General features: G+C 35.3%; 2 protein-coding genes, 1 long non-coding RNA gene and 1 other non-coding gene across 8 annotated transcripts in view; 1 reads left to right on the plus strand and 3 right to left on the minus strand.

Moving 5' to 3' along the window:
• Positions 1 to 488: 488 nt before the first annotated feature.
• On the minus strand, positions 489 to 12,054 carry LOC125050900 (hydroxysteroid dehydrogenase-like protein 2). Of its 2 annotated transcripts, none has more exons than XM_047650968.1 (12): positions 11,789 to 12,054; positions 11,553 to 11,716; positions 10,899 to 10,990; positions 10,456 to 10,577; positions 9,682 to 9,768; positions 9,083 to 9,201; positions 8,036 to 8,132; positions 5,404 to 5,498; positions 4,268 to 4,398; positions 2,262 to 2,379; positions 1,602 to 1,730; positions 489 to 870 (listed from the first exon to the last, which is right to left on the minus strand). In XM_047650968.1, the coding sequence occupies exons 1-12, from the start codon at positions 11,809 to 11,811 to the stop codon at positions 758 to 760; spliced, it is 1,290 nt and encodes a 429-aa protein (XP_047506924.1). In that variant the 5' UTR covers positions 11,812 to 12,054; the 3' UTR covers positions 489 to 757. The 2 variants fall into 2 exon arrangements, with proteins under 2 accessions (XP_047506924.1, XP_047506926.1); XM_047650970.1 differs by lacking the exon at positions 4,268 to 4,398 and adding an exon at positions 3,912 to 3,985 and having other exon boundaries at positions 11,789 to 12,053.
• LOC125051436 lies at positions 4,800 to 4,918 on the minus strand. The gene has a single exon (XR_007117279.1). It is a non-coding gene; the product is annotated as a 5S ribosomal RNA (ribosomal RNA).
• Positions 12,055 to 15,201: 3,147 nt separating the features above from the next.
• Positions 15,202 to 16,544, plus strand: LOC125051258. The gene is made up of 2 exons (XR_007117262.1): positions 15,202 to 15,639; positions 15,793 to 16,544. It is a non-coding gene; the product is annotated as an uncharacterized LOC125051258 (long non-coding RNA).
• Positions 16,545 to 17,957: 1,413 nt separating this feature from the next.
• LOC125051385 (ankyrin repeat and fibronectin type-III domain-containing protein 1) overlaps positions 17,958 to 26,327 on the minus strand; it is a 141,440-nt gene continuing 133,070 nt past the window's right edge. For all 4 annotated transcript variants that reach the window (XM_047651657.1, XM_047651660.1, XM_047651659.1 and 1 more), the window contains 6 exons: positions 25,421 to 25,572; positions 24,256 to 24,459; positions 22,611 to 23,299; positions 21,977 to 22,122; positions 20,042 to 21,547; positions 17,958 to 19,398 (listed from right to left, as the gene is read on the minus strand). In XM_047651657.1, coding sequence (XP_047507613.1) covers positions 19,263 to 19,398; positions 20,042 to 21,547; positions 21,977 to 22,122; positions 22,611 to 23,299; positions 24,256 to 24,459; positions 25,421 to 25,572 — 2,833 coding nt within the window. In that variant the 3' untranslated portion in view covers positions 17,958 to 19,262. The remainder of the gene's footprint in view (positions 19,399 to 20,041; positions 21,548 to 21,976; positions 22,123 to 22,610; positions 23,300 to 24,255; positions 24,460 to 25,420; positions 25,573 to 26,327) is intronic.

Genomic DNA, 26,327 nt, shown 5'->3' on the forward strand with positions numbered 1-26,327 from the left:
AGACCGGTGACACTACAATGCGAAAGCAATTTTAGTGTCTGTTTCATTAATTTGTGGCAAGTAGCTTCTGTGCCTGACACAACTCAACTTTTGGGTTAAGAGTTAAGACATGCCGGTTTGTTGGCAATGTTGTTTATCACCGTATATACGCACGATCTCGGAGAAAATTGCTCGGTTGACTACTTATAATAAATCTTGGTCAAACCCTAAAAATAAATAATATACTTAATATTGATTGAAATCTTTCAACTGATTAAAAAGTGCATGGGCCAGACACATCTCTTATTTTCTATGTTAATTTTTAAGTTGTCTTAATGTGTATTAAGTCTTGTGCCTGCCAGCATACTTATTTCAATCTACAAAGCCTAGGGGACTGTAATCTAAGTGATAAAGGTGGTATAATAATATACTAGCAAGTTTAAAGGTTTAAGAAAAACAAAATGTTTTTAAATGTTTTGTTTTAACAAACAACAATACAAAATATAATATAAAATAATACAATATTTTCTTTTTATTGACTTTATATACAAATTTTATTTCCAGTCTATTGTTGGTATATCTATCTCCATATCAAGTGCTTTTGCTATACTTAGGTTATTTTATTCTGGTTTTAAGTTGAAAAATATAATGATATATGATTTTAATAATTGCACCGTAATTTATTTTATGTACAGTTCGTCTTAAAATCAAACTACTAGACTAATCTAGAGTTTGATTAGAGATGATATTAACTCAATCTGTACAATACAAAAACAGATTACAACTTAGATTTAAGTGACTTCATGAGTTTCTCCAACTTCATGGCTTTTGGAAGGTCTCCACTGATCTTCAACTTGCCCATCATGAAGGCTGTTGTTGGTTTTAGTTTACCTGTAAATTAACATTTAATTGTAATTAACAACATTGGCAGATTCTTAGAAAAATTTATCCTCTGAAGTTTATAAATAATGTGGAATGTATATAGTAGAATTTGAAAATAATTTAGAAAAATATTTTTTTTAAATTATGGAATATTTAAATATTTTTTTAACTGTGTGGCCGTTCTTTTATTATTTTTTTCTTCTTTTTCAATTGAAACCATGTAAATATAAAGTTGGACTATCTAATCAATAGTGCTTGGCTTTAGCTTATACAGCCATTATAGTTCTATCATAACAATAAATTAATAATGAACAAATATCAATTGCAACTGACAATTTACAGTGAGTATGGCAAACTTATACAAATAAAATAAATAAAAAAAGGTTTAGCACATTTCCAGCTTGGCACAGAACACTCATAAATTGTATGAACCGCTACATAACTGAGCAGTGCTCAGACAAGCTTGGTTGTGACTCAATACTGAAGTCATGCGTTCGAACTACAGCTATGCACCTATGGACTTGTCTTTCTATAATTTCAATTAACACTTGCTCATATGGTAAAGGAAAACATTGTGAGGCATGCCTATAGACCTAAAAACTAATGGCATGAGACAGGCACAAAAGGCTGATCGTCTAATTGTATTAGAAAAAACAAATACAGAAAACTGATCTGATCGAATCAAAACTTAGAGGTTGTCGCAATACTGTATTTTTATATGACAAGGCTTGTATACTAACCAGCAAACATTTCAGCGAAGTGTTTTCCATCCATAGTGAGAGTTGCATCAGCACCGGATGATGGTTCACCGCTGCCACATGCACCAGGCTCATTCTTGAGGTCAATATGCCACACTCCTTCTTCCTTGCCTATATAAAAAAAGATTCAAATAGTATATGGGTGGATACAGTATGATCTTCATTGTCAATATAACAATTCCTTATATCACTATGATTTTATATAAAATAAGAAAATAGTACCTGATAATAATTGCAGCAGCATCTGAATGGATTCAAAAAAAGATGGCTTGACCTGTATTTAGGTGATACTGATGGATAATACTTGACTATGATTAACTTTCAATTGTGTCTGCTAAATTTTTTAAGTGCATGTTTGTCCACATATTTCTTAGAAGCAAAGTCATATTGAAATGGTATTTGGTGCATATTAAACTTCAGGAACAACAAAATGAAATGAAAATCGGTTTAGCCGTTTTTGAGATATTCACTCATATCTTTATTCGTTCTCATTTGTTTATAGATATATATTTGAAATTGGTTAAATCTTTTTAAACAATTTTACTTTACATAGGAAGGGCATTTGAAAGACTTTAATATTGAACAGAGACTCCATCGTCATCATCAGACATATTTATTAATCGGCTCTCTTATGGTACTCACCTTTAACATTAAACTGATAGACGGCCTGCGTCTTCTTCACCAGCTCTGGAGTGATACTCTTGCCGATTGTTTCAAATAAAGCTGGGATCTGTCCACCCGCACCAGAATCACCTTTTGACTGCAATTGTAACATTTATTTACAAAAAGAATACAACAATATCTTTCACCACATGGACAAATGAATCTTACTTTTTTGACTTGATAATGTAAAATTGGGAACCAAATATATTAAGAAAAATTACTAAAATAAACTGTACATAACCCAGTGTATAAGGCATGTATTGGGCTACAGTTGTTAGATGTACTTTGAGTCAAGTCTTGCAAAAGGTGATACATTTTTCGTTATAAAACCTTGCCATATACATGCTTAGAGCTGATTTACACAGGGTCAGTAACTGACTACAAATTCGAGGCAAGTCAGTGCTGACCCGAAAAAAACCCTGTGTTAACTGATTTGAAGTCAGTACAGTGGCTTGAAGTCAGCGCTGACTTGAATATTCGGACACGAATATTTTAAAGTCAGTTGGCGCCCCCCGCCACCCGCGCACCCCCACGCCAGCCAAATAAACCCCGTGTAAACAGACAAGTCAGTGCGTGGTTAGTCACTGCCGCTGCGTTGTAGAGTGACCACGTTTTTTTCGCTGGCGATAAAAATTAAGCTTCGCGAAGACGAAACCTTAAAATTGGTGCAATTATATGGCGAAAACGAGTGCCTTTGGGATATTAAATCCCTAAATTACCGCAATAAAGAAATGCGGCGTTGCAAAATATGGCTCAACAAATGCAAATCGAAGGGCTCACTTCTACTGAAGTAAAAAATAAAATCAAAGCCATAAGGGCTACATATTATTTAGAGCTAGACAAGATACAAAAATCCACCAGATCTGGCGCTAGTGGGAACGTATATGTCCCAAAAGTCAAGTGGTTTCAAGAACTGGACGGCTTTATAAAAAATGCTATTGTAAATAAATAAATAAATTTTTCAACAAATAATTAAATCGTCGTTTCAGTTGTTTTCGCGAATTCATTTTTCCCACTGACTTCAGAAACGTGTGCTCATCGTGAGAAACGCACCACTACTACTTACTTCATGTAAACAGTTAAAGTCAGTCGCGGCGCCGACATTGGCGCTGCGACTGACTTGTCTACTTACCCTGTGTAAATCAGCCATTATATCAATAAGGGAGCGTTCAAGTATTACGTAACAAATTTTTGTCCTTTTGTAAAACGTTACGATGCGGGGCGGGGATTGAATTACGCGTTATTGTTAATATTATTTTCTACTTACACCACATAATAGTACCTAAAGAGTCACTAGGTGGTCACGAAACGTTTTACTAGACTTGGGTACAGTACTGTACTTGGGTACTGAAAAACGTTACGGCGAGTTCAAGGGGGGGGGGGGGGGGTCAATAATCTCCAAAAATTGCGTTACGTAATACTTGAACGCTCCCTAACCATACGTAATTTAAAGATATATAGATAGACAAACAAAAAATAGCAACAAGCGTGATAAATGTTATAAGAACTGATAGCAAATCCAAGATCAAGGAAAGTGTAAATGTTTTTGTAAAGCACAAGCATTAATAGGTATTTTAACTGCATTAAGAAAAGCCTGTATGGCCATAGACAATGACAGTCTCCTCACACCTTTTTGTCAACGTCCTGTTGTGCCAGTGTGGGCACGTCCAAAAAGAAATCAGGTAACAGATTTTCTACCTTACCTGCAACAAATATTGTTTTTCATGCAATTTTTTTTAATTTTGTTAAAGCTAATATATAAAAAAAGATTCTTGTCTATGGTCATATGAGGAGGTATCTATGAGGTACGCCTAGGTAACTGAAAACTGCCAAAGCAAGAAATTTTGTACTAAAAGTATGAATTGCCAGTCTTTCTCAAGGGTTTCATTTACACACAGTAAATCATCTGTATTTAAAGTTAAGTATTATTATTGATGAATACTTTTATTACAAAATTATGGCAGTGATTTCAGGCTATATGGCACCTGTTCATAGCGCGTTGCCGAGGTATGGTACTGCCGGTGACCCCTAGCGGAAGCAGCCACCGTTGCACGATGAGCTGCAAGCGCTTCCTCCTCATCCAAAAATCCATCCAAGAGGAGTTTATCCGCTTTTTCTGTTATTTATACCATATTCAATTCCCATGATACCCATATCTCACGCGAGCCCGGCACAGACCTATTTGGAATCGAATGCTGTGGGGCTTTGTTGGCTAGTGCGAAGCAGACACATTTGTATGTGTGCTTCGTTACTTTCTTATAGGCCTGTGGATCATCAGCTTTAAGTGACGAAAATTATTGGAATTGGAAGGCACTTTAAAATTGGAATATGGTCAGAAAACTGTAGTAATGTAACCCTTAGTTATATTACCTTTGTTAACTTCATTAAAAAAAAAAACTTTAGAGGTGTCAAGGGAGACCCGGATGGAACGAAATTCCTTTCGATTAATTTATATGTTAAGTGGTATCATAACAGTATGATAGATTTTCTCGACACCAATCTTACGACGAAAAAAAAAGCCAACATCACAAGGTGTTCCCAGGCGGTCACCCATCCAAGTACTGACCTCGCCCGACGTTGCTTAACTTCGGTGATCGGACGAGAACCGGTGTATTCAACGTGGTATGGACGTTGGCGATAGATAAATCGAAAATGTAAAATATAACAACTACCTATAGCAAAAAGTGTCGTTACAACTTTTGGTCTTAATTTATTTCGTCTAGCCCCCTTTCGCAACGCTCGATAACTTCGTTCCAACAAGACTAATTTAGTTAAGTGATTCCAAAAATAATTTTCATTTCTTATCCCTACAAAAAAAAGCCAACATCACGAGTTGTTCTCAGGCGGTCACCCATCCAAGTACTGACCTCGCCCGACGTTGCTTAACTTCGGTGATCGGTGATTCGGTGATTCTTGAAATAGCAAAAAAGTGTCGTGACAACTTTTCGTAAGAATTTTTTCCGTCTAGCCCCCTTTCACAACACGCGATAAGGAACTTCGTTCCAAAAGCGATTAAACTTATTTAGTAAATCAAAATAAAAATTTACAAAAATAAATTGCTTTTCCTGCGATATGAAGTCCAAAAATCTATTATTTATAAAAAACAAAAATATATACTGACTGGGGTCGCAAGCGTATGGGGTCAGGTCTTTGACACCAGCCTCCCGAACGATGTCCTCGTCGATCGCGAAGTTGCCAGTGTAAGTCTTAGGGTCCCTATAAATTAAAAAAAAATCATTATCTACACTTAGTGTGTCAAAAACAAATTAGAATAATTGACATACGGAAATCATAGACACAAAAAAAGCTATGATTCATAATCTTAAATGATTTAATGGCTCGCTAAATCTCTTCCTGTATGGCAACGAAAACAAACGGACATAAAATAATTTATACGTTTATTAATTGATATGTGTGTGAACAACCAAGTAAAAAATTCATTAAAAATAAGCTTAAGCTGAGTGACGCGGGGCTCTTTAGGTGATTAAATAGACGATGGTTATTTAATGAGCGTGGTACGTGGTAACAAAGTCTTAAGTATTTAAAATTAAATACATAAAATCATTATATACAATCAAACATAATAACTAGTTCAATCGAATAAAACCGCGCGCTTTGGTTAGTGTTAGCATCATATGACCATATAAGGTAATCGTTGGTTCCGGGAATTAAATTCTTTCCAGAAAATCTTATTACAAACGGACACAATCATAGGTACCTAGAAATATCGAGAATAAAATACAATAGCGTAATTTAGATCAGCTACCCGCTTATATTTCTATCTCGCTCGGTTCGATTATTGCTATCTCATTGTCACAAGAATTACCTAGATTATAGACAATGGTTTGGGGCGTGTCTTGTTTCGTTTGACCGTTCTATTTATATAAAAAAGTTCGCGCAGGAAGAGGGGCTTTTTATTTCGACGCCAGTGAGTTCACACGCGAATTATGTGTGATTTATTTTTGTTCTCGTTTTTAATAAAAATCAGTGTAATTTTAAATTAACAAATAATTAAATAAAATTTTTATCATATTTCAAGCCCTTGGGAAACTGGGTACGGTGTTGTGAAACAAAAGTCAAATCTTCAGAAAACTTCTCCACTAGCACCTTTCGGTTCTCTATCAAGATAGTGGGTTGGCCTGACCGAAGACCGTCACGCGCCATGGAAACGTTGGATCAGAGATAAGTTCCCAGCGCACATGTTTTTTTTTGTATGACCAGAAAACTTTCCTGTGTTTGTGAACCGCACACGGTTGTAATTTTATTTAGAGTCTTTTCCGTTAGTTTACTTAATTAAATTTTTGTATTTATGGAGGTTGAGTTTTTATTTGTACCCGTCGTGAGGCGGTTGTAACAAAGTGGCACCCAAGTTTTAGGAGGCAAAGCACAGGGAAGTTTTTTTTGTAATCTTGTGGTGTCGGTATTTTTTCAACTTCAGATGGTAGGCTCCATTGGGAAAAAAATATTTTCTCTAAGATTTTTGTGTCAAACATTTTTTTTTATGTTACATTGTATTCTGATTTTTGTGCATATATACATTTTGTTGTTTTTAGCTTTTTTTTATTTGTGCGTGATTGACATTTTCTTTCAGAGATTTTATGTTTTTTTTAACTGGTGTATTTATTGTATTAATATTTTTTTTGTATGGTAGCAAAACCTTTATTGTTAATTAATTTATTGTATTTGTTTTGTTGCTGTATTAATTTATTTTAATTTGCTTGTACTTAGTTCATTTCTTTAAAACAAATTCCGAAAAAATGGATCGTATCATTAAATATTTACACTTAATATTTATAACTAAACCTGAGCTCACCGAGCCTAGGGAAGGGGTGGAGGATCTTAGAGTGCAAATAAATAAAATTGTTTCGGAATATCCTGCGGACGCGATTTTTGATTCATGGTATGACAAATTTTTATTAAATGAAATACCACGATGTGAATTCCATTCCATAGTTTTTATAATATAATATGATTAGCATATTCTAGTTTTGAATATGAAAAACCTAACTTATATAAGAAAAGATCTTATTTTAAAGCTTTGTACATTCCAGCGCCATCTATCTTAGGTAACTTGATATATTGGTATTCTTAATTGTAAAAACCGATCCAAGATTATCGATATTGCACTCTGACAATTTTAGTTCAATATAGAGTTACAAAGAAATTTATCACGAAAGCTTAATGTGTCCCAAAATAAAGTTTTACTGATTTGCAAACAATAAATTAAATTATAAAACGGTAATTAATCTAAAGGTAACGAGCGGCCTTTAATTAAAAGATACCTCTTCGAAGCTAGAGTAACACAGAGGTGCAAAAAATAAGCAATATTTTTACGAATATATATTGTTATTCTTATATATTACTCGCTAACCCGGCAAACGTTTGTTTTGCCATGTATATTATTTCTAGGAAATATTTTTTTAGTTCTATAAAAATAACTATCTACAATAATAAAAAATAGGGTTGATCGTAGAAAGATGAAAGTTAGGAGATGTATGTATTTTGTATGCTGTATCATAAAAATATAAAAACAAAAAAAATTGGGGTGGACACCCCTTATCACTTAGGGGTTTGAAAGATAAATAGTAGCCGATTCTCAGACTTACTGAATATGCATTAAAAATTCATAAGAATCGGTCGAGCCGTTTCGGAGGAGTATGGGAGCTAACATTGTGACACGAGAATTTTATATATTAGATGAAGTGGTAGATAAAAACGTTGTTTGGTTGGTTGGTTTTTGACATTTCACATACTTGCATAGCATGAAGTAAGCTGCGTCTGCGACGATGTCTGGTATACGACTTGTGGAGACGTCACCGGTCAACATTTCTATGGCTGCTGTTGCGATACCTAATTGAAAAATCGTTTTTAAACATCAATAAACTACCTTTATATTTCATTTTGTTTGTAATAAGTTTAACCGTAAAGCATTTGCTGGGATGACATGAGTATATATTTTTATCATAAAAAATTACAAGTTAAGGGGTAAACAGGCATACCGAAAGCATTACAGCCCATTAAGATCCATTTTTTTTGCGGATGCGATGCCGGCTTTAATAATTTTAGGCCTTTTATGTATTATACTGTATAATATGGTTTTATTGGAAATTTTTGTGACTGCGACCCAATTTCGTCTTCGCCTGCGCGCTCTTGTCTGATTTGACAAGTAATTATTAATTTTGATCGAGTTTTGTGTGTTCAGGTAAAAAACCGTAAGCTTAATATGTTTTTCTTAATAAAAAAAACAGTTTGAACCCCAATTTAAAAAATTTAAATTATTTTTCATATTTCATTGATCATATGCGTATCTAAAGAAATATCGAATTGCACTTTGACCTGAAGCTAACAATAACTAATATACGCTTTCAAAGCTAGATGCATATCTGAAAACCAACTTATAAATTATCTCCATTAACGAATAAGGGAGCGTTCTAGTATCACGTAACGAATTTTGGGAGGGGGGGGGGGTCATTTTGTAAAACGTTACGATGCGGGGCGGGGATTGAATTACACGTTATTGTTAATATTATTTTCGACTTACACCACATAATAGTAACTAAAGAGTCACTAGGTGGTCACGAAACGTTTTACTAGACTTGGGTACAGTACTGTACTTGGGTACTGAAAAACGTTACAGCGAGTTACATGGGGGGAGGGGGTACAATAATCTCCAAAAATTGCGTTATGTAATACTTGAACGCTCCCTAATAACACCACCAAATTAATATAATACTAATACACTTGGAACATCAAACAAACAAATTTTAAAAAGTCTCTCATGAACATAAAACCCAATTTACCTGTGCGAGGCCACAAAGCATTGACTCCGATGTTAAGTGGCCGGAATTCCTCACTCATGCCAAGCACGCACATGGACATGCCATACTTGGCCATTGTGTATGCCACATGTAGTGAGAACCTGTGGAAGTTTGCAAAAGATTTAGCCTTGACTATACTTATAAATTAGATAAGATTTTTTATGTAGATGACCTATTGGCCATACATTTTTTAAGAGTCATGCACGACAATAAAATATAGATTTGTTATATGTTATTGTTAAACTAATATATTATTATTAATTGAAGTTGTTTCTGTGTTTTATAACTGTAAATAGTCGGTGCAAACCATAAATTTATAATTATATATTTTTTTAATTATTAAAAAAAAAATATAAATTTTTCTGTAAAAAATTGTAGCAGAAATAAAGATAAATATAATATTTTAAATTGTAGTAGAATTAAAGATATAACTCACAAACTCATCTCAACTTTAGATCTGGACATTAGTAAATGGAAATAAAACCATATTGGATATCTCTGTACAAATATGACTATTACAAATCCTCTAATTAAAATTCTAATATTTAGAATATTGAGTTTTATACTGAATGAATATTTACCAGTAAGGGTTCATGTTGAGTGGTGGAGATAGATTAAGGATGTGAGCATGGTTACTCTCTTTGAGCAACGGCAGACACAGCTTTGATCTGCAATTCATAAATAATCAAAATTAATCCAAGCTGGGCATTACTTGTTTTATTAAGAAAGAGTATTTAAAGTTGCATTAAGTAGATATTTATTTGACGGCTCATTGGTCTAGTGGTAATACCCCTGACTGCGAATCCATGGGTCCCGGGTTGATCCCCGGCTGAGACAAACATCGATGTGATGAGCATTTGGTGTTGTGCTTAGGTCTTGGGTGTATAAATATGTATATCTATCTATATATGTATGTATATCCGTTGCCTAGTACCCATAACACAAGCTTCACCAGCTTAGCATGGGACTGGGTCAATTGGTGTGAATTGTCCTTTAAAAATAAAATAAAAATAAATAAATATATAAACCATAATATTATATAGCCAGCCTCTATAAATGGATTAAATCAAAACTGTTGGATACAATAATATTAAAACTATTATTATTTAGTTAATTAATAGGGTAAGGAATAATATTATTAATAAAAGTTATATACAAGTACATATTAAAAAAAGTTATGATACCAGTTGTGTTAAAAAAGGTTTAAGCCAAACTTCCTGATGCTTTAGGTAAACAATTTTGTATTGGACATTTAGAAGTACTATGTAACATTATGTTATTATTTAACTAGCTTTTTTCAGTACTCAAAAGCAGTTTTAATTATTTCTAGACTATTTCAACTTTAAAAAGCTTACGTTAAGAATGTGCCTCGTGTGTTGATGTTGTGCATTAAGTCATATCTCTTCATATCTGTTTCAGCTGTACCAGTCAGAGAAATGGCTGATGCATTGTTCACAAGTATGTCAATACCGTTGAACTGAAATAAAGCATATGAAACATGAAGCATATTGTATGAACAGCATTCTAAGAAAGATTTGAAATCCAGTATATCATTATAAGTATGTGAAAATGTCTCAAGCAAGTATCTAAAAGTAAAATTGATCTAGATTTTACATTAGTAAGTAAAATTATTTAAATCTTGAGTTGTTCCTGTAGAATATTATAATGCAGAAATATGTGGCTATAATTATACATAAATATATATTACTTATAGTAAAAATCAACCAAAAAATGAAATACTTTAAATGATATGTTAACCGGTTTTTAAACCTTATAAAAGAAAATAAGATATTTTTACCTTCTTGACTGCCTCATCAATAGCTTTTTGTATTTGGGCCTCATCTCTTACGTCTACTATACAGGGCAAAGCTTTACCACCAAGTGCCTCAACTGAAATAAAAATTTAAGACACTTCCTTTAGTCATAACTCCTTACAGAAAATTTTATTAAGTAGAATAGAATTTAACAGCATCAAATACCATCGGACAATGTTACATTCTAGCCATTTAATGCTTGATCAAAATCAAAAATAACATATTACAATACAACATCTAACATCAGGTAGGCAAGAATATTATGTAAAAAAATTGTAATTTTGACATTGTTTTGCAGGCACAATAAAGGAAACTAGGCTTATAGGAAAAATTATAAAAAAAAAAATTTGAAGAACACAAACAGAAATATGAGACCCAGAGCAAAGTTTATACAACTATTTATTTATCTTTACATAAAACAAAACATAGGATTAAAGGTTCAACATTCTGAATAAATTTGTTATAATTTTTTTTGATATTGTTTGCTGATAATCACTAAGCATCAAATTTAAAAAAAAACCTGATAGAAGATAAGTCTAAAGGTCAATACACCTTTAAGTCCAAAGGTCGCGAGATTGTAAACATGACAGTAATTGTCATAAATTAAGCCAACTAAATATTCAAAAACTATATCTTACTTTCTTCAGCTGTTGTGTAAATAGTTCCAGGTAGTTTAGGATGCGGCTCTGCAGTTTTAGCGGCAATCACGACATTCGCACCATCTTTTGCAGCTTTCAGAGCAATAGCCTTGCCAATACCCCGAGAAGCACCTGTTATGAACAGTGTGCGTCCAGCTAGTTTTCTAATTAAATACAAATCAGGTAAAATTATGTAAACTCATTCATGTACACCAAAAAATCTCTTCGATACTTACCCTGTATTAGCGACTAAACTCATATTAACGGTGTAAGTTAGACACGTTTACGCTTATAAAATATTTGAGATGCACTTCGCCCGACGTTTGAGCGATATAAACAAATATTAAAACAATAATAATAAAAAAGAGAAAATTAGAAAACTTATTGCTAACTGTAATATCAATACATTACACAGTACGCGCTGTCTCACACAATATGAATTATGAAGTATGATTTATGAACCCACTCAAGGTACGACTATCGGTAATCGGTATCGAGTATCGAGTTTAAAAAATATTTTTCAACTTCAGAGTTCAGACTATTTATAGTTTAATCCAATATGCACAAAACACGTAGACGTTGAGTATAACATTTGACATTTACTGTCTATTATATGACAGTAAGACTGTCGGACTGTCAAACTCACGGACTGAAAACGTTGACTGCTAGCGCTGTCACCATCGTTGTATCTATCTAAATAATATATATATATATAAGAAAAATGGTCTTCGTTTGCGGTTTGAGGCTCCTCACGCCTAAACCACTGACCGTATCGACATGAAACTACTACACGTCGGAAATATCTGCGAACCTCGCTAGTCGCTGGAATGCGCTTCCCCGCACCCCGCCCCGTTTTCGCCTATCCAGTACCGTTGCCAACGCAATCGCCGACGCACGTGTATTATTCTTTAATCGCATTTTAGTGTTTATTGTTTCTCTGTAAATTTGTAAATAATTTGAATTTTAAATAATAAGTATTTGTAAATTTCAAGTAGGTACGAGTATCAATAAAAATAAGTACACAAATAAAATATTTTTTATTTTTACATCTTCAATTTTTTTGCTATCTCTCCAGTTTGTATGACGTCATTAAGCCAGGTTCGCAGATATTTCGATTGAGTAATACTGCCATTCGATACGAAATTTTTCCTAGATGGTTTATGGCTATTTTATTATTTTTAAACAGCCTTTCACAACTCAAACGTGCCCTTCAAAAACATACTTGGATTGAGAAGGTGAGAAGATGAGAAGAGCGGGTGAACAAATCGTTGCATACGACAATATCTGAAGTCGAAGGACGGAACAGAGTAGATTTTTCAATCGGGAAAGGTTTAATTTACTACATCTTTGAGTTAATTTATAAGTATATCAAATTGTATAGCCGGGCTGCAAAGGTACCTGGTCCATAATTCCCATAGGTCCCCATTAGAGCTATGAGAGCAAGAAACAATTGACCAATGTTACGAAAATTTATTTATTTATTTTCCTTATTTCTTTTTTTTTACAGTAACTTAATACTAATACAATAGAAAACTAAACTAAAATCATAATATAAACATTACAATTAAAAACTTAAAACCTAATCCTTTTTATAACTAATTATAAATAATGCAATTCTTGTGAATTCAGCCAGGTTGCAACTAAATATATCCGTCTTACAAGGTTTAGGGTGCGCAAGACACGCGTAAATGGAAACACCATTTACGCGTGTCGCTGAGTAAATTCGTACGCACCCGAGGCACTGCCAGCAATTGCGACCGCTTACCAAGCCGAATGTGGTTATTCGGCACACGCAGCCCCAGTCTTACCAACATTTCCGCATTATATATTTTACCTCTAAGTATCTTAAAAAATAAAAAAAAATAAAACAGTAACAAACAGCGTCCTACCTATTCTTTCTGATCTATTTACTAATAATCTTAAAACAGAAGTAATTCCAGCTGATAGGCAATTATCGACTAATAAGTCTTACGTCCAACGTATATAAAATATTTGTCAACATTCACACATACAGTATGGCAAGTGTTAGAACAATTTACCATACTACAATGCATATGTCGATTTCAGCAAAGCTTTCGATTCCTTGGTTGGCTGGATGTCAAAATTTGAGAGGCTCTGAATGAACAAGGAATCGAGAAGAGGATTCTAAAAAACATATGCTTTAAAAGTTCTGTCTGTATAAACTTAGGAAAGGAAGGGAATATTTAATATCCTCAAAGGAGTTCGACAAGGAACTAAGGAAGCCCTATTTCTCCAAAATTATTCTCAGCAGTATTAGAAAAGGTTTTTCGAAATATAAAATGGGACGATGATGTATTGTTACGAAAACGGTCGAATTTTCTACAAGTTAAAAACGTTTTCAGCAAGCTAAAATGTGATTTATGACAAAGAAAGGCTGTGAAAAACCCACAACCCAGAGAACACTTATGCGTCTAACAAACCGTTTGTTTAGAATTATTTTACCCAAGAATTATTTTATACATTTTGACAATGATTTAAAAGAATATGTGAAAGAATACCTAGGTCAAATAATATCACTAACAAAAACATAGGTAAAGTGATTTCAAGATGAATATCTAATGGGTGGAAAAGTTCTTGGGCTATGAAGGAAGTTATGAAAAACAAGAATATCAGTAATTCAATATCGAATTTATTCGATTCATGCATAGGTAGGTATTACCTGTCCATTGATTTTAAACGTGGGCACCAACATTATCTGAGATTAACAAACTTGTAACATGCCAAAACGCAATGGAAAGAAGCATGGTTGGATAAGACAAGCTGATAAATGAAGAAACCAGGATCTAATACAATATAGTAACGCTCATCGGAACAACTATAAATATATAAAGTGGATTGGATTCCATTTTTATGCTCGCCCGCACCGCGCCGTTCTGACAACGTGGAACTTGGAAGCGCAGGTACATGGAAGAACTTGGGATCGGTTGTTTTTTTTTATTATTATAATAGTACTCTACTACTTTTCTATCTCTTAAATTTTTACTAAAAAGATACAATATATTAGTTACAATAAACTATTTCACGAATGACGCGTTACGCGTCTCGCAAGATACGCCTCGGCAAAATCGGTAAATGTATTTACAATTTTCATGGGCGCGCGCAATTCCTTGCGAGACTTGCTTTAATAATTTTTTCGCACAGACCGTGCCTGTGCTTTGTTAACCTGTCCTGTAGGCCGTTACGGTCTACAGTCATCTTTATATGTTGCACTAGGTCGTGCCTGGACGATACGAATATAGGGCAATGTAGAAGCACATGTTCTACGGTGTGTTCACCATTATTGCAGGCACATATTGGATCCGTTGTTTAGATTGGTCAGCTCGAAGACCTGAACTAAATCCAATTGAGCGCGTCTTAGGGTGAGATCTATAGTCCGCACTTGGACTTTGCTCAGACTTACCTTACGAAAAACTTTGCTTAGTGTACACTAAGGTTAAACTATGATTTCGTATTTATAGACATTTTAACGGTTAGATTAAGCTAAGCCCAAGCTAAGACAGCAAATGTCAAAATACAAATTGATGTTTCATTTCATGCAATACTTTGTTTATTATCCTTTAAAAAAGTAAACAATAACAAATATTTAAACATCTAAAACGGTACACATATATCTTCAATTTATTGTTATTTATGTATTCATTTATTTTATTATTGCAATAACTAGAAATTTACGAGTAACCTTTACAAAATGTATTAATTATTTAAAGATGACAATAATTTTATTACGTAGAACGGATCGCAATGTTTTGAAAACAGCAACAGAGCACTTGTATCAACTATCAACAATTGAAAATTTTAAACCACTTTTTCTCTTTTCTGTTTCTGTTTGTATGAGCTTATAAGTGTTGTATATGTTCGGAACTAATAAAACCAAAATCCTTCCATCCTGTACGGTGAGAATGAATTCAAAAGAAGGAACCGTATTTTGAAACACACGGTATTAAATGTGATCCTGACGCTGATCATTACAAACTTGCAACCTTATAACAACAGAGGATCGCCAAACCTACCGCAATTGCAAATACTTATTGCATTAAGGCATAAAAATGCAACTGGATGTTTTCAGGTAATATTGTGTTCATAAATATGTATGGTTTTTCAATTTGATATATTATACCTCTTCTCAAATGATTTTAAATACATATGTTGAAGACTTTTGTCTTCTGATTTTCAGAAACATAACATATATGTGACTAATAATAATTTATTGACATTACAGATGGTGTGTGGTGATCTGAACAGCATAAGCCAATCTACAGTCTGTTTAATTATAAATAAAGTCTCTGCAGAGTTGAGTAAATTACTTCCTAGATTTGTAAATTTTCCAAGAAATATGAACATAGCCAAAACAAAGTTTGAAGAATTAGGAAGATCTAATACTCACCATGGCCTAAACAGTATAATCTGAGCTATTGACTACACCCATATAAAAATTAATAGACCCAAAGGTATCGCTCACTCTGAAGCATACAGAAATAAAAAAGGGTATTTTTCTGTAAATGTGCAAGCAATAATAGGGCCTGATATGGAAATATTTGCTATAGTGACTAGGTGGCCTGGCAGTTCACACGACAGCAGGATATTTAGAAAATGCCTGTTTTAGTAGGTGACAGCGGTTATCCAGCACTTAACTTCATGTTAACAACACTTTTAAATCCAATGACAAGAGCTGACAATATTTATAATTATTCTCAAATAAGTCAGAGTGTGAAAAAGGAAATTTCCATGTTTACAGCTAGGACTACAGTCAAAATTGACAAATACTAAGTATATATAATTATAGCTTGTGCTGTATTGCATAATATAGGTGTACAGAGAGGGGATGCTTATGATGATGGTGATCATGCTGACAGCAAAGTTGAGTAACACAGAAACAATGAAAGATCTCCTACAGGTCTAGCATTCCGGCAATCTGTGATTGCACAATTTAACTAGGTAATTTGTTTGGTAATAAAGAATATCAAAACAAAACTTGTTTCATTTTAATCATTTATTTTCTGATTCTTTTTTTAAGTGTAATACATATTTCTAATACTAATTTATATTTTTGTTGAAGAAATTCTATTTCTAACAGATTTTTTAATTTCATATGTTCCACTCCTATCTCAAATTTTTTAGGGTAGTCAGGTAATAAATGGTAGAAGATTCAGGGAAACGCAAATAACAGGTGTGAAGCGAGAGACATCGGTTAGGTTATAGTTTGAATTTCGTTGTCACTATAATATGCCAGGGCTGCCAGGTGACATACAAAATCACACCAGTTATTTTTAAGATTTCTCAAAAATGGGGTTTGAACAATTACATAAATAATATAAATAAACAACAATAAATACCATAATAATGTGTAATTATTTTAATTCATGCATTTCATAGGTATTTATCAAGATCATTTATAATTTCTTTGAATTCAAATTCTATTTTTCCCAAAGTCTATGGAACTCCGATACAAAATGGCAACACCGTTCATTAAAAACCGACAAAAATAAAAAGTCCAGTAAAAGATATGATGGTAAAGCAAATTTTAGACCATTATTTTTGTTAGGCTTATAGTCAAAGTTTTTGGTAAGTCGTCGATTTCGTGGACTTGGGATTAAGCTAAGCCAACACTCGGCGAGATTCGCAGTTTGCTCTATAAATACCGACTGTGTCTTAGCTCGATAGTTAAGTCAGAGTAAAGTCCAAGTGCGGACTATAGATCTCACCCTTAGAGACAATTGAGATCAGTATAAAACATTAGGGAGCTATATGAGTTATAATAGTCTATAAGGAGCTATAATAGTCATTGCAGTGGGGTAAGTGTGGGATCGTATTCCTTAATACGTTTTAAAAACATCGTGGAAAGCACGCCCAGAAGGATTCAAGCTGTGATTCTGTCAAGACGTCACATTCATCATTAGGTCTCTATATTTGTAATTTTATTTAATTAAAAAAAGTAAAAACATCAACTTGTCTTCATTGCCAACCAATTCTTTATGTTTGGCCGATGTACAGGTTTAGAGAATTGGTCTAAAATGAATATAAATTATTTTCACGATAATTATAGAGACTACGTCAGACAATTAATTATATTTAATTATCTAAAATCGACCTTCGAACGTAAATTTCCTTAGGTTCCTGTTTTTTGCAAGAGTTTAATCTATACTATATTTTTAGTAGGATAAATATTGTTATATTATATAACAATAACTTTCAAGAAAATATATATCTCTTTATTTGGCGCCTAAACATGTAAGTACTTATAATGCAATTTAGTTAAAATATTGTATACAAATACCTATTTGGGACACAAATGAAATTTTATTACTATGTAAGGCCTCACAATCAAGATTAAGATACTTTAATAGCGTGGGTGATTATTTAGTAGGATGAAAATAAAATAAAACCTTTTATTTTAATACATTTATTTCTGTGCATTTCTTCCACTCTTCTAGACTAATATACAACGTAGCATTTGCCGAATACTCATAATAGTAAAATAATACACATATTTTATATTAACAATTAAGTTCATAAGACATTTACTTAGGCGTAATAATTAATTGCGATCTAAGTATGGCTCGAATCGTTGATAAAATTTCATTTTACTATATCTAAAATAAGTCTAAAGCAAATTATTAGTTTAATCATTCTGTACTAACGTTTGCCTTTTACGACACCTATTCGATGACTTGATAATAATAGTATCACATAATATTATGTACATTGTGTAAATAAACATTCAGATCTTTTAAAACAGTTTTGTACCAAAAACTATACTTTTACCGTTCAATCGATTTTTATTTTCTATAATTTTTAATTTATTGGAATACATTTCTCAAACAAATCAAAAATATTTTCAGTGACATTTGATTAGGATTTAAAATTAAATTTATTCAATTAGTAATATAAAAAAGTTAATTTTAAATTTATGTTTAATTCATAAAATATAAAAAAATCTAGAGCAATTAAACAAAAATTATAAAATTGCTTACATCCTTTTAGAGGATTCACGATGTTATTATATCATTTGACTATATTATATGTAATATAAAATAGAATATTGTGTTGATAAGTAATATCCAACCCTGTGATATCGAAAAGATATATATTTTAATATTAAATGTAAAAATCTTTAAATATAGTTACAATTGAATGATTGCAGGTGGGTAAAACAAAGATTTTCCATTATCACATAATAAAATATATGGACGATTATTCGTATATAATGGACACGACATATACTTAAGATAAAATGGTGTTATTTTTCTCACTCTGAGTCTATAATACTTTTATACACGTTTGATGTAGACAAATTACGTAAACGACCATAGAGCAACCCTTACAGGGTTACCATGTTTTTCCCGCGCTTTTATCCACCTCTACTCTCTATAGGTTAATATAGACTATAATTCTATTTAGTCTAAAATATAAAGCTAATTAGATAATTTACGCTAATTCTCTATTATCTTTGGAATTATATTAGACAGCAAATCTATTTAACAGATGAACATTTTATCAACTGAAATTGAGCATCGTCGGGGAATTTTGAGCAAATTATTTCAAAGAACTTATATTTTTGAAGAACAGAGGCACATTTGCCTGGACACATGGCTGCCCTTTTAATTTTCATAATTCTTATTCACTCTATGTAAACTAAAAGGGAAACTATATAATAAAATAATTAAGACATTTTTATATTGCTCTTTGAATTTAAATATATGCTGGCTGGTTTGCACTATGCGTGAGCGCAGCGAGGACGTCGTGTTTTAGTCGTACATAAAGCCGTCCACGACGCCAAGGGTTTTGCAGTTGTAGGGGCCTGAAGTCGTCCCGCAAACACCGTTCTCTGTGGAAATAAAACTTAACTTCATTTTTATTTTAAACGCCCTTTTTAATATAAGGACTGGAACCCCTAGAAAAACTCATTTGATGACTGGCTCAAGATAGTACCGCAGTATAAACCTTCACTTAGATGCGAGGTTAGTATTTGATAATAAAACAATTTTGTACCGGATTGAAGTTATGTATTTACAATTATTTTTCATAATTTTAAATTTATCCGACGTTTCGCGTGCTTTACAGCGTGCGTGGTCACGGTGACTGAAGACAAAAGGTGTTAAAGTATCACAGCTGTAGAAAAAGTTGCATTATCTATATTTATTTCCCCGGAGTTGGTATCGACTAAAATATGGAGGGTTTTGGCAGAAATGGCTCACGGTGTCCTCTATCCTCTACGGTAAAAAAAATGTTTTATTATCAAATGTGTGAAAGTTTGTCAATAAAAGACAATACTATGAGGTTAGTCTTTTTTTCTTTCAGAAAATCTTAAAACTGAGTAAATATAATGTAGCCGATACATTGTAAATAAAATTATTATTACTTCTTTTAAAATTAAATTTTAATATAGATTCAATATTTAAAAAAAAAATAATGGTGTGGGTTGTAAAATTGTGTATGCATATATCTATTTAATAAAAACAACACTATACCTAGCACCAATGACAGCGACAAGACAGAAGTCAGGCAGTCTGTGGGGTGGATAGAGCGGGCCACGGCGAGCTCGAAGCAAGGCCGCCATATTGAGCTGCTTCACCACCAACTCTATAACTTCTCTCGCCGTCGTTCGAGCTGTCACATGCAGCTTCAACGACGTTCCAGCTGCCAATCCCGTTTCGTACGCCGCGAACACCTGCAAAATGCCACCCTCACTCTGTTCCCTACTCTCCTCCTCATTCTCCTGATTTTCCTCCTTCGTCTCGGGCAGTTTTTTTGCGTCCTCCGCGTTCAAGCTAGCCATGCTCTCTGAGGCCGTCACGCGCAGTTTGGGACAGCTGTGACAGTCCGAATCACTGGATAGGCTCTGGGCGGATTCGTTGCCGCGTACGCTGACCATGCTGGTGGCGCCGAGACCTCTAGAGAGCAAAGGACTGGCTGAAGGTAGACTCGCGGATATGCTGTGAGGCCGCGGTTGTGGCTTTGCATCATTGTGCAGGACTAACGTGTCCTCGCTTCGTGACGGCGGCAATCGGCCATTCAGACTGGACCCTGACGACTTTATATCGAATTGAGAACCGCCGCTCATGTAATTGCTGGATTGCGTCATTTGGGAGTCTCCGCTGCCTTTTCTCTTAAACTGGTTCTCATTCAAATAGTTTGAGCTCAGGTTTAACGTAGACGCGGAGGGTTGACGAGGTGCGACGCTGAGCTGTTGCTCGGACTTGCTGAATTCTGGATGCAACGTTGTGGGACCGCTGCCGCCGGGTCCCGGCCAGGAACCTCTTCCGGGACTTGTCTTATTGATCTTCCCATCTCTAGCCGGAATCTGCAGCAGATCGATTTTGAGGTTGACATCCTTTTCTCCATCGGCGGTCGAGTTCTTATCTAGGATATGTTCGAGGAGGACTCCGGCGGGGCCGCTCTTGTCTCTAGCAAAGCCGATGAGATCCATCAACCAGCGTTCCGTTTTCCATACAGTGTTGAGATCGTTCTGCAGATCTTCGAGCTTCGTCAGTCTTTCTTTGGCGGTGTTCAGCTCGTCGCAGGAGAATGCTTCTCTATGTGAATGTGCGGCGAGGGCCACGTCCAGCTCGAGGAGACAGCTAAGTCGGCAGAACTTTGCTAGAAGGTGGGGTCGATAGGTTTGCAGGTGGATCATTTCGAAGGCTTGAACGGGTAGGCTCAGGAGGCCGGCCCGTTGAAGGAGCATTTCTCGTTGGCCTGGGACACAGCAGGCGCGTCCCGGGGGCGGGCAAAGCATGACGAAGCTGACGTCACCGCTGAGTTCAACGACCTCTAGGTCATAGAAGCGATGGTCTTTGGTACTGTCTGCGGGTAGTTCCATATCTCGGAATAATCGCTTTGCGCCAGCTGAAACTTGTTGTAGGAACATTTCTTGGCATTCCGATGGCTGTTCACTGCTCACTGACATGTTGCTTACGGACTTGTTGTCTTCCGTTCTGCCCGATTGATGAGATTTGAGGTACTGCCATTCTTCTCTGAAAATAATAATTTAAATTATGGAAACGAAAGATTTGTATTTAGTACCTCATAAACAATTGGACCACTTTGTATCATTATGAAGCTACATTATTCGTAAATAACATAATATATGCTTTATTTTTTTCCTAAATTTGGATTTGACAGTTGATCATATCGTCATTTCCCATAAGTTTTTCATAGACAAACCTATGTCTAAATATAATTATATTTAGAGAAGGTATGTAATTTTTTAGTTTTATTTTTGTTTAACGATTAGCGGTAAAATCATACGAAATGCATCCATCGTTATAAAACTAAATATAGCAATACAGCAAACATATTTACATTAGAAACTATTCATCCATTAATTTAGTAGATTAAAAGTAGATTAAGTCACACTCAAAGAAATTATATTATGAGAAACTTGGCCAAAAAAAAATACATACGCAGAAACGTGAGGGTTGTCTCGAAGGCGTGTGTGCGGCGGTACATTGGGAGCAGTAGCAGAAACCACCACTCTCACTTCTTCTACCGACGCTTGGAGTTTTAAGTATCCTACGTATAAACCCCGTGGGAGGGCAGCGCGTGACACCTGGAAAGGTTTTAAATTATTAATTCAACTACAAAAAATAAATAAGTATTATTTTCTTCGCGACAGTCAGACCCATGTGCAGAGGCTAGTTCAGCACAGAGGAATCAGTCACCCACGTAGTTCTGGAATGCGAGGCTGTGGCTAAACAACGTACAGCCTTGCGATTCTGTAACTCACTTTTCGAAGGCTGAAATCCTCGGAGCAGTGAGGTTGCTCCGTGAAGCCTGTGAAGTGTCCAGGAGACATCTGTGCTTCTGGAAGGAGCTAGACTGGCTTAGTTAGCCAGGACTTTAGGCACAACGGACCTTATGAGAGTCTAAATGCGGAAACTGTGTCCACAGGTAACTATATTATACTAAACTACTGAACCAATTTTAGTGAAACTTGGACTGCCTAATGCCTACATTGGTCATGTTCTAATATTATTCAAAACCAACAATATCACATATATATAGGTTACACTTTTATTAAAGTCGGTCAAAAATTACCTGGTGATACCGTATCTGATCATGCAGCGATCCTAGCAGCAGATCAGCAATGGTATTATCGTCTCCGAGACCGCGCCGCCGGAGCTTATGCAGCGCCACCCAGCGGGAATTAAGCGCTGGAGGTTTCCCAGCCCTCGCAGCACTCACGAGCGAAATCACCAAGGTCCCAGCAGCATCACGCAAAGGTGTTGGATACACTTGACCGAGATCCATCAAAGACAGCGCCGCCTGCATATGTGCTACCGCCGCCAGAAGTCTCCTACGGAAGTGGAGAGACGGTGACGGGTGCTTCTGCAGGTCTGTTCTCAAGGATTTCACATCTGGCCAGGCGCAGGAGACCTTCATTAGCCAGTGGAGTTCGCTGCCCAACGCTGCGGGGCCCGTTTCGTCCACTTCCACTACTGGGATGAATTCTTCGCCTGTGACCAATACACGTTCTTCCTGGTACACCACGCAAGCCAGGTATACTCCTCGTCTGAGGTTCTTGTGGAACTTGCTGCCGGTGAATAATTGCCGGATGGTGTTCTTTCGCGCCCGAGCAGCAGCAACTCCACCAGCTGTTAAGGCAGCTGCTCCAGCACCTCCAGGTGTTCGACGGGCGTTGGCGCAGGCTGTTGCCACCGCGTCTAACTGTTCGTCTGTTTTTCCTGTCTCTCCTCGCGAAACCGGGGATGATACATCGCGCCAACCTGTATGAAATTAATATTGGATATACAATCATCGGATTCTGATTGCACTAAATATGACTCCGATACGGTTTTGATACAGGAGTTATGCTAAATTTTAACAGTATGTGTTTTGTCATGTCCTTTTTTTTAATGTTAAATGATACCGCAGCCCATGGATACTCACAACAGAACAGCCAGAAGGCTCGCAAGTGCGTCGCCGCCTTAAAATAACTATTTTATGTCCTGAGTAAAAAACGCATATTAACGATTTTATGTTGAAATATTGGGTGAAGTTAACCTTTGAGAGATCTTTTAAACGTGAGGGGGTAATTTTACAACTCAATAGTGACAAACGCACTAGCCAAGAGACAATATTTTGAGAATTAATGTATCCAAGTTACTCTTGTACAATAGTCGATAGAATTTTTTACGATTATATTAAGAATAATGAAATAATACAATTTTGTTTATGACTGTACGAGCCAAGTCTTCACATTTTGCTCACTCGGGATTTCTTAGTTTCAAAAGCGTGGCGATTTCGTAAATCGTCGGAGTTACGCCCCGAGAGTATAGGCACACGCAGGCACTCTATTCAACAGTTTAATTGCATTCATTCGTTACATAGCAATTAACATTTCATTATTTCCCTTATATTTTATTGTTGTACGCGAGTGGTTTATATAGAGTAAAAATCCTCTATTATTTATGAGCCGATGACCCAGGAACCGTACAATGACAGAAATATGGTTGTGACAAAATTGTTCCGTGCTACATGGTGCATATTTAAATCTATTAATCCAGCTGTTTTAGAACTATATGCGTATTTGTATCAAAAATCATTACTAGCATAGATTTACTGCAATTAATCTCCCCCCCCCCCCCCCCCCCCCCCCCCCCTGCAAGCAACTTCACGACAATCGTATTTCTCACATCGCCCATATTTACTTAACTAAGACAATTATTAAAAGAATACTGACTACTTGGTACGACACTCCGTGGTAACGATACAGTTGGGTCACTCCAGCCTCTCAGGTTTCCAGCAGCTACTCGAAAGTAATACCGACGGCCCCGAGTCAGCCCTGAAATTAGCACGCGTCCAGCCCCCGTACCACTTAACGTACACGCGCTAACTTCACGCGTGCCACATACGTTCGAAAAGTCACTGCGCGATGACCATTCCACTGTAAATGGTATTAAAAGAATTATTTAAATATCAAATTTATTGTATCAAACATCGTTGGACAACTAATAGATTTACGCTGGTACTAGAGAACGAAAAAAAAGGGTGCGTGTACGCGCGTAATAAGTTATACTTCTTTGGCATTATTAAAAATAGTTTGTGATTGCATGCAAATAATTAATTGCAATTAAATAATCAAATACTGGAAAAGGTGTCATTATAGTCAATAAAGTTAACATTTGAAAAATTAAATAAATAAATATTTATTATTATTCTCTTACATTAAGTGTAACATAAATTATATAATTATTCGAATGCTGTTTTTAAATTATGTCCAATGCTGAAGCATCTTCCGTGGGCAACTTCATTCTGTTAATTTTGTGTCACGGTACGCGCGCATCGTAAAATTTCACTCTCATAAATTTTTCATAACGCGCCTAAAGAAGTGTAACTTCAAAAAAATTAAAAATACATAGTTTAAAAGAGCTGTCAGTCTGTTCTCTGAAGTCTAACATTGAGACACGCAGCAGTGTTGGCCTGGTGGCTTCAGCGTACGACTCTCATCCTGAGGTCGTAGGTTCGATCCCTGTGCGCCAATGGACTTTCTTTCCATTTCCGTGTTTAACATTCGCTCGAACAGCGAAAGAAAACGTTGTGAGGAAACCGGCTTGCCTCAGTCCCAAAAAGTCGACGGCGTGTGTGTGTGTGTGAAGGCCACAGGAGACTGAACACCAACTTGCCTATTAGATTGACAAATGATCATGAAACAGATTTAAAATCTGAGGCCCAAAAACGGTTAGAGCGCCACTGATTTCAATTTCAATAGAGAGCCCTAGACTCTAGAATCAAAACCTTAAAAGAAAAATAACAATGAAACATATACCCCATAACAGGGGGTTACAGCACCCACATACAAATAATTAGGGTTTTATAGAAGTATTTATATGAACCTATGCGCATACCTTTATATTTGGTTAGTATGGGTGAATGTGCGTGCCTTACGTCTCGTAAAGCCGGTACGCGCACGCAAACAGCGTGCGGCCCACACACTTCCACACCTGGAGGGGGTAATGATCCCGCTGTACGAACAGAACTCCAGCCAGATGTTAGACGTCTGGAAATATTAATTTCTACATAGTATAAGCGTTCTAATTTAATAGAAAGAAGAACAAGATTAATAACAATGCCTTACATTATGCCATAAAACAGAAGTGTAAATGTGCGGGGCATAAAACTTATCTATATATATATAAAAATGAAACTCGTTTTCCGTTGTCACGACATCACATGAAATCGGCTTGACCAATTTGTCTGATTCTTTTTTTATAATATTCCTTGAAGTACGAGGATGGTTCTTACGGAGAGAAAAAAAAAAAAAAAAATAGAGTGAAAAAGTCTAAAAACAACACTTTTCTATATTCCCATACAAAATATTCGTAATAATATTTAAAGGCAATTTGAACTTTAATACCATATCATAAAGTTCAAGTGTTAGTGGAGGGGTTTCGGGAAGGTAAATTTTTATTTTTTGACATAATGTATTTGTTGTATTATCAACTTTCTTTTTTTATCTTACTAGCTAGACCGGTGTCCCGAATATCAGAATAAGTATTAAAAAAATAAAGAATCGACTGTTAGGCGGTACGATGTTCGCCAGGCCAGCTAGTATTACATATACACAGTAATAATAATAACAATTAAATATTAATAAAAACAAAATTAAAACAACTTTAAAAAGTTTATTCCCTGTGGCAGTGTGCCTTTAACACTGGTAGCATTTCCTAGCTGTATTGCGATACTTATTCGTTGAGCGACTAAAGCACCAGCTGTGGGGTCACTGGTACTATCTACCAGGCGTCAACTTATATC

The sequence above is a fragment of the Pieris napi genome, chromosome 7 (genome assembly GCF_905475465.1).
Source record: "Pieris napi chromosome 7, ilPieNapi1.2, whole genome shotgun sequence".
Lineage (NCBI taxonomy): Eukaryota > Metazoa > Arthropoda > Insecta > Lepidoptera > Pieridae > Pieris > Pieris napi.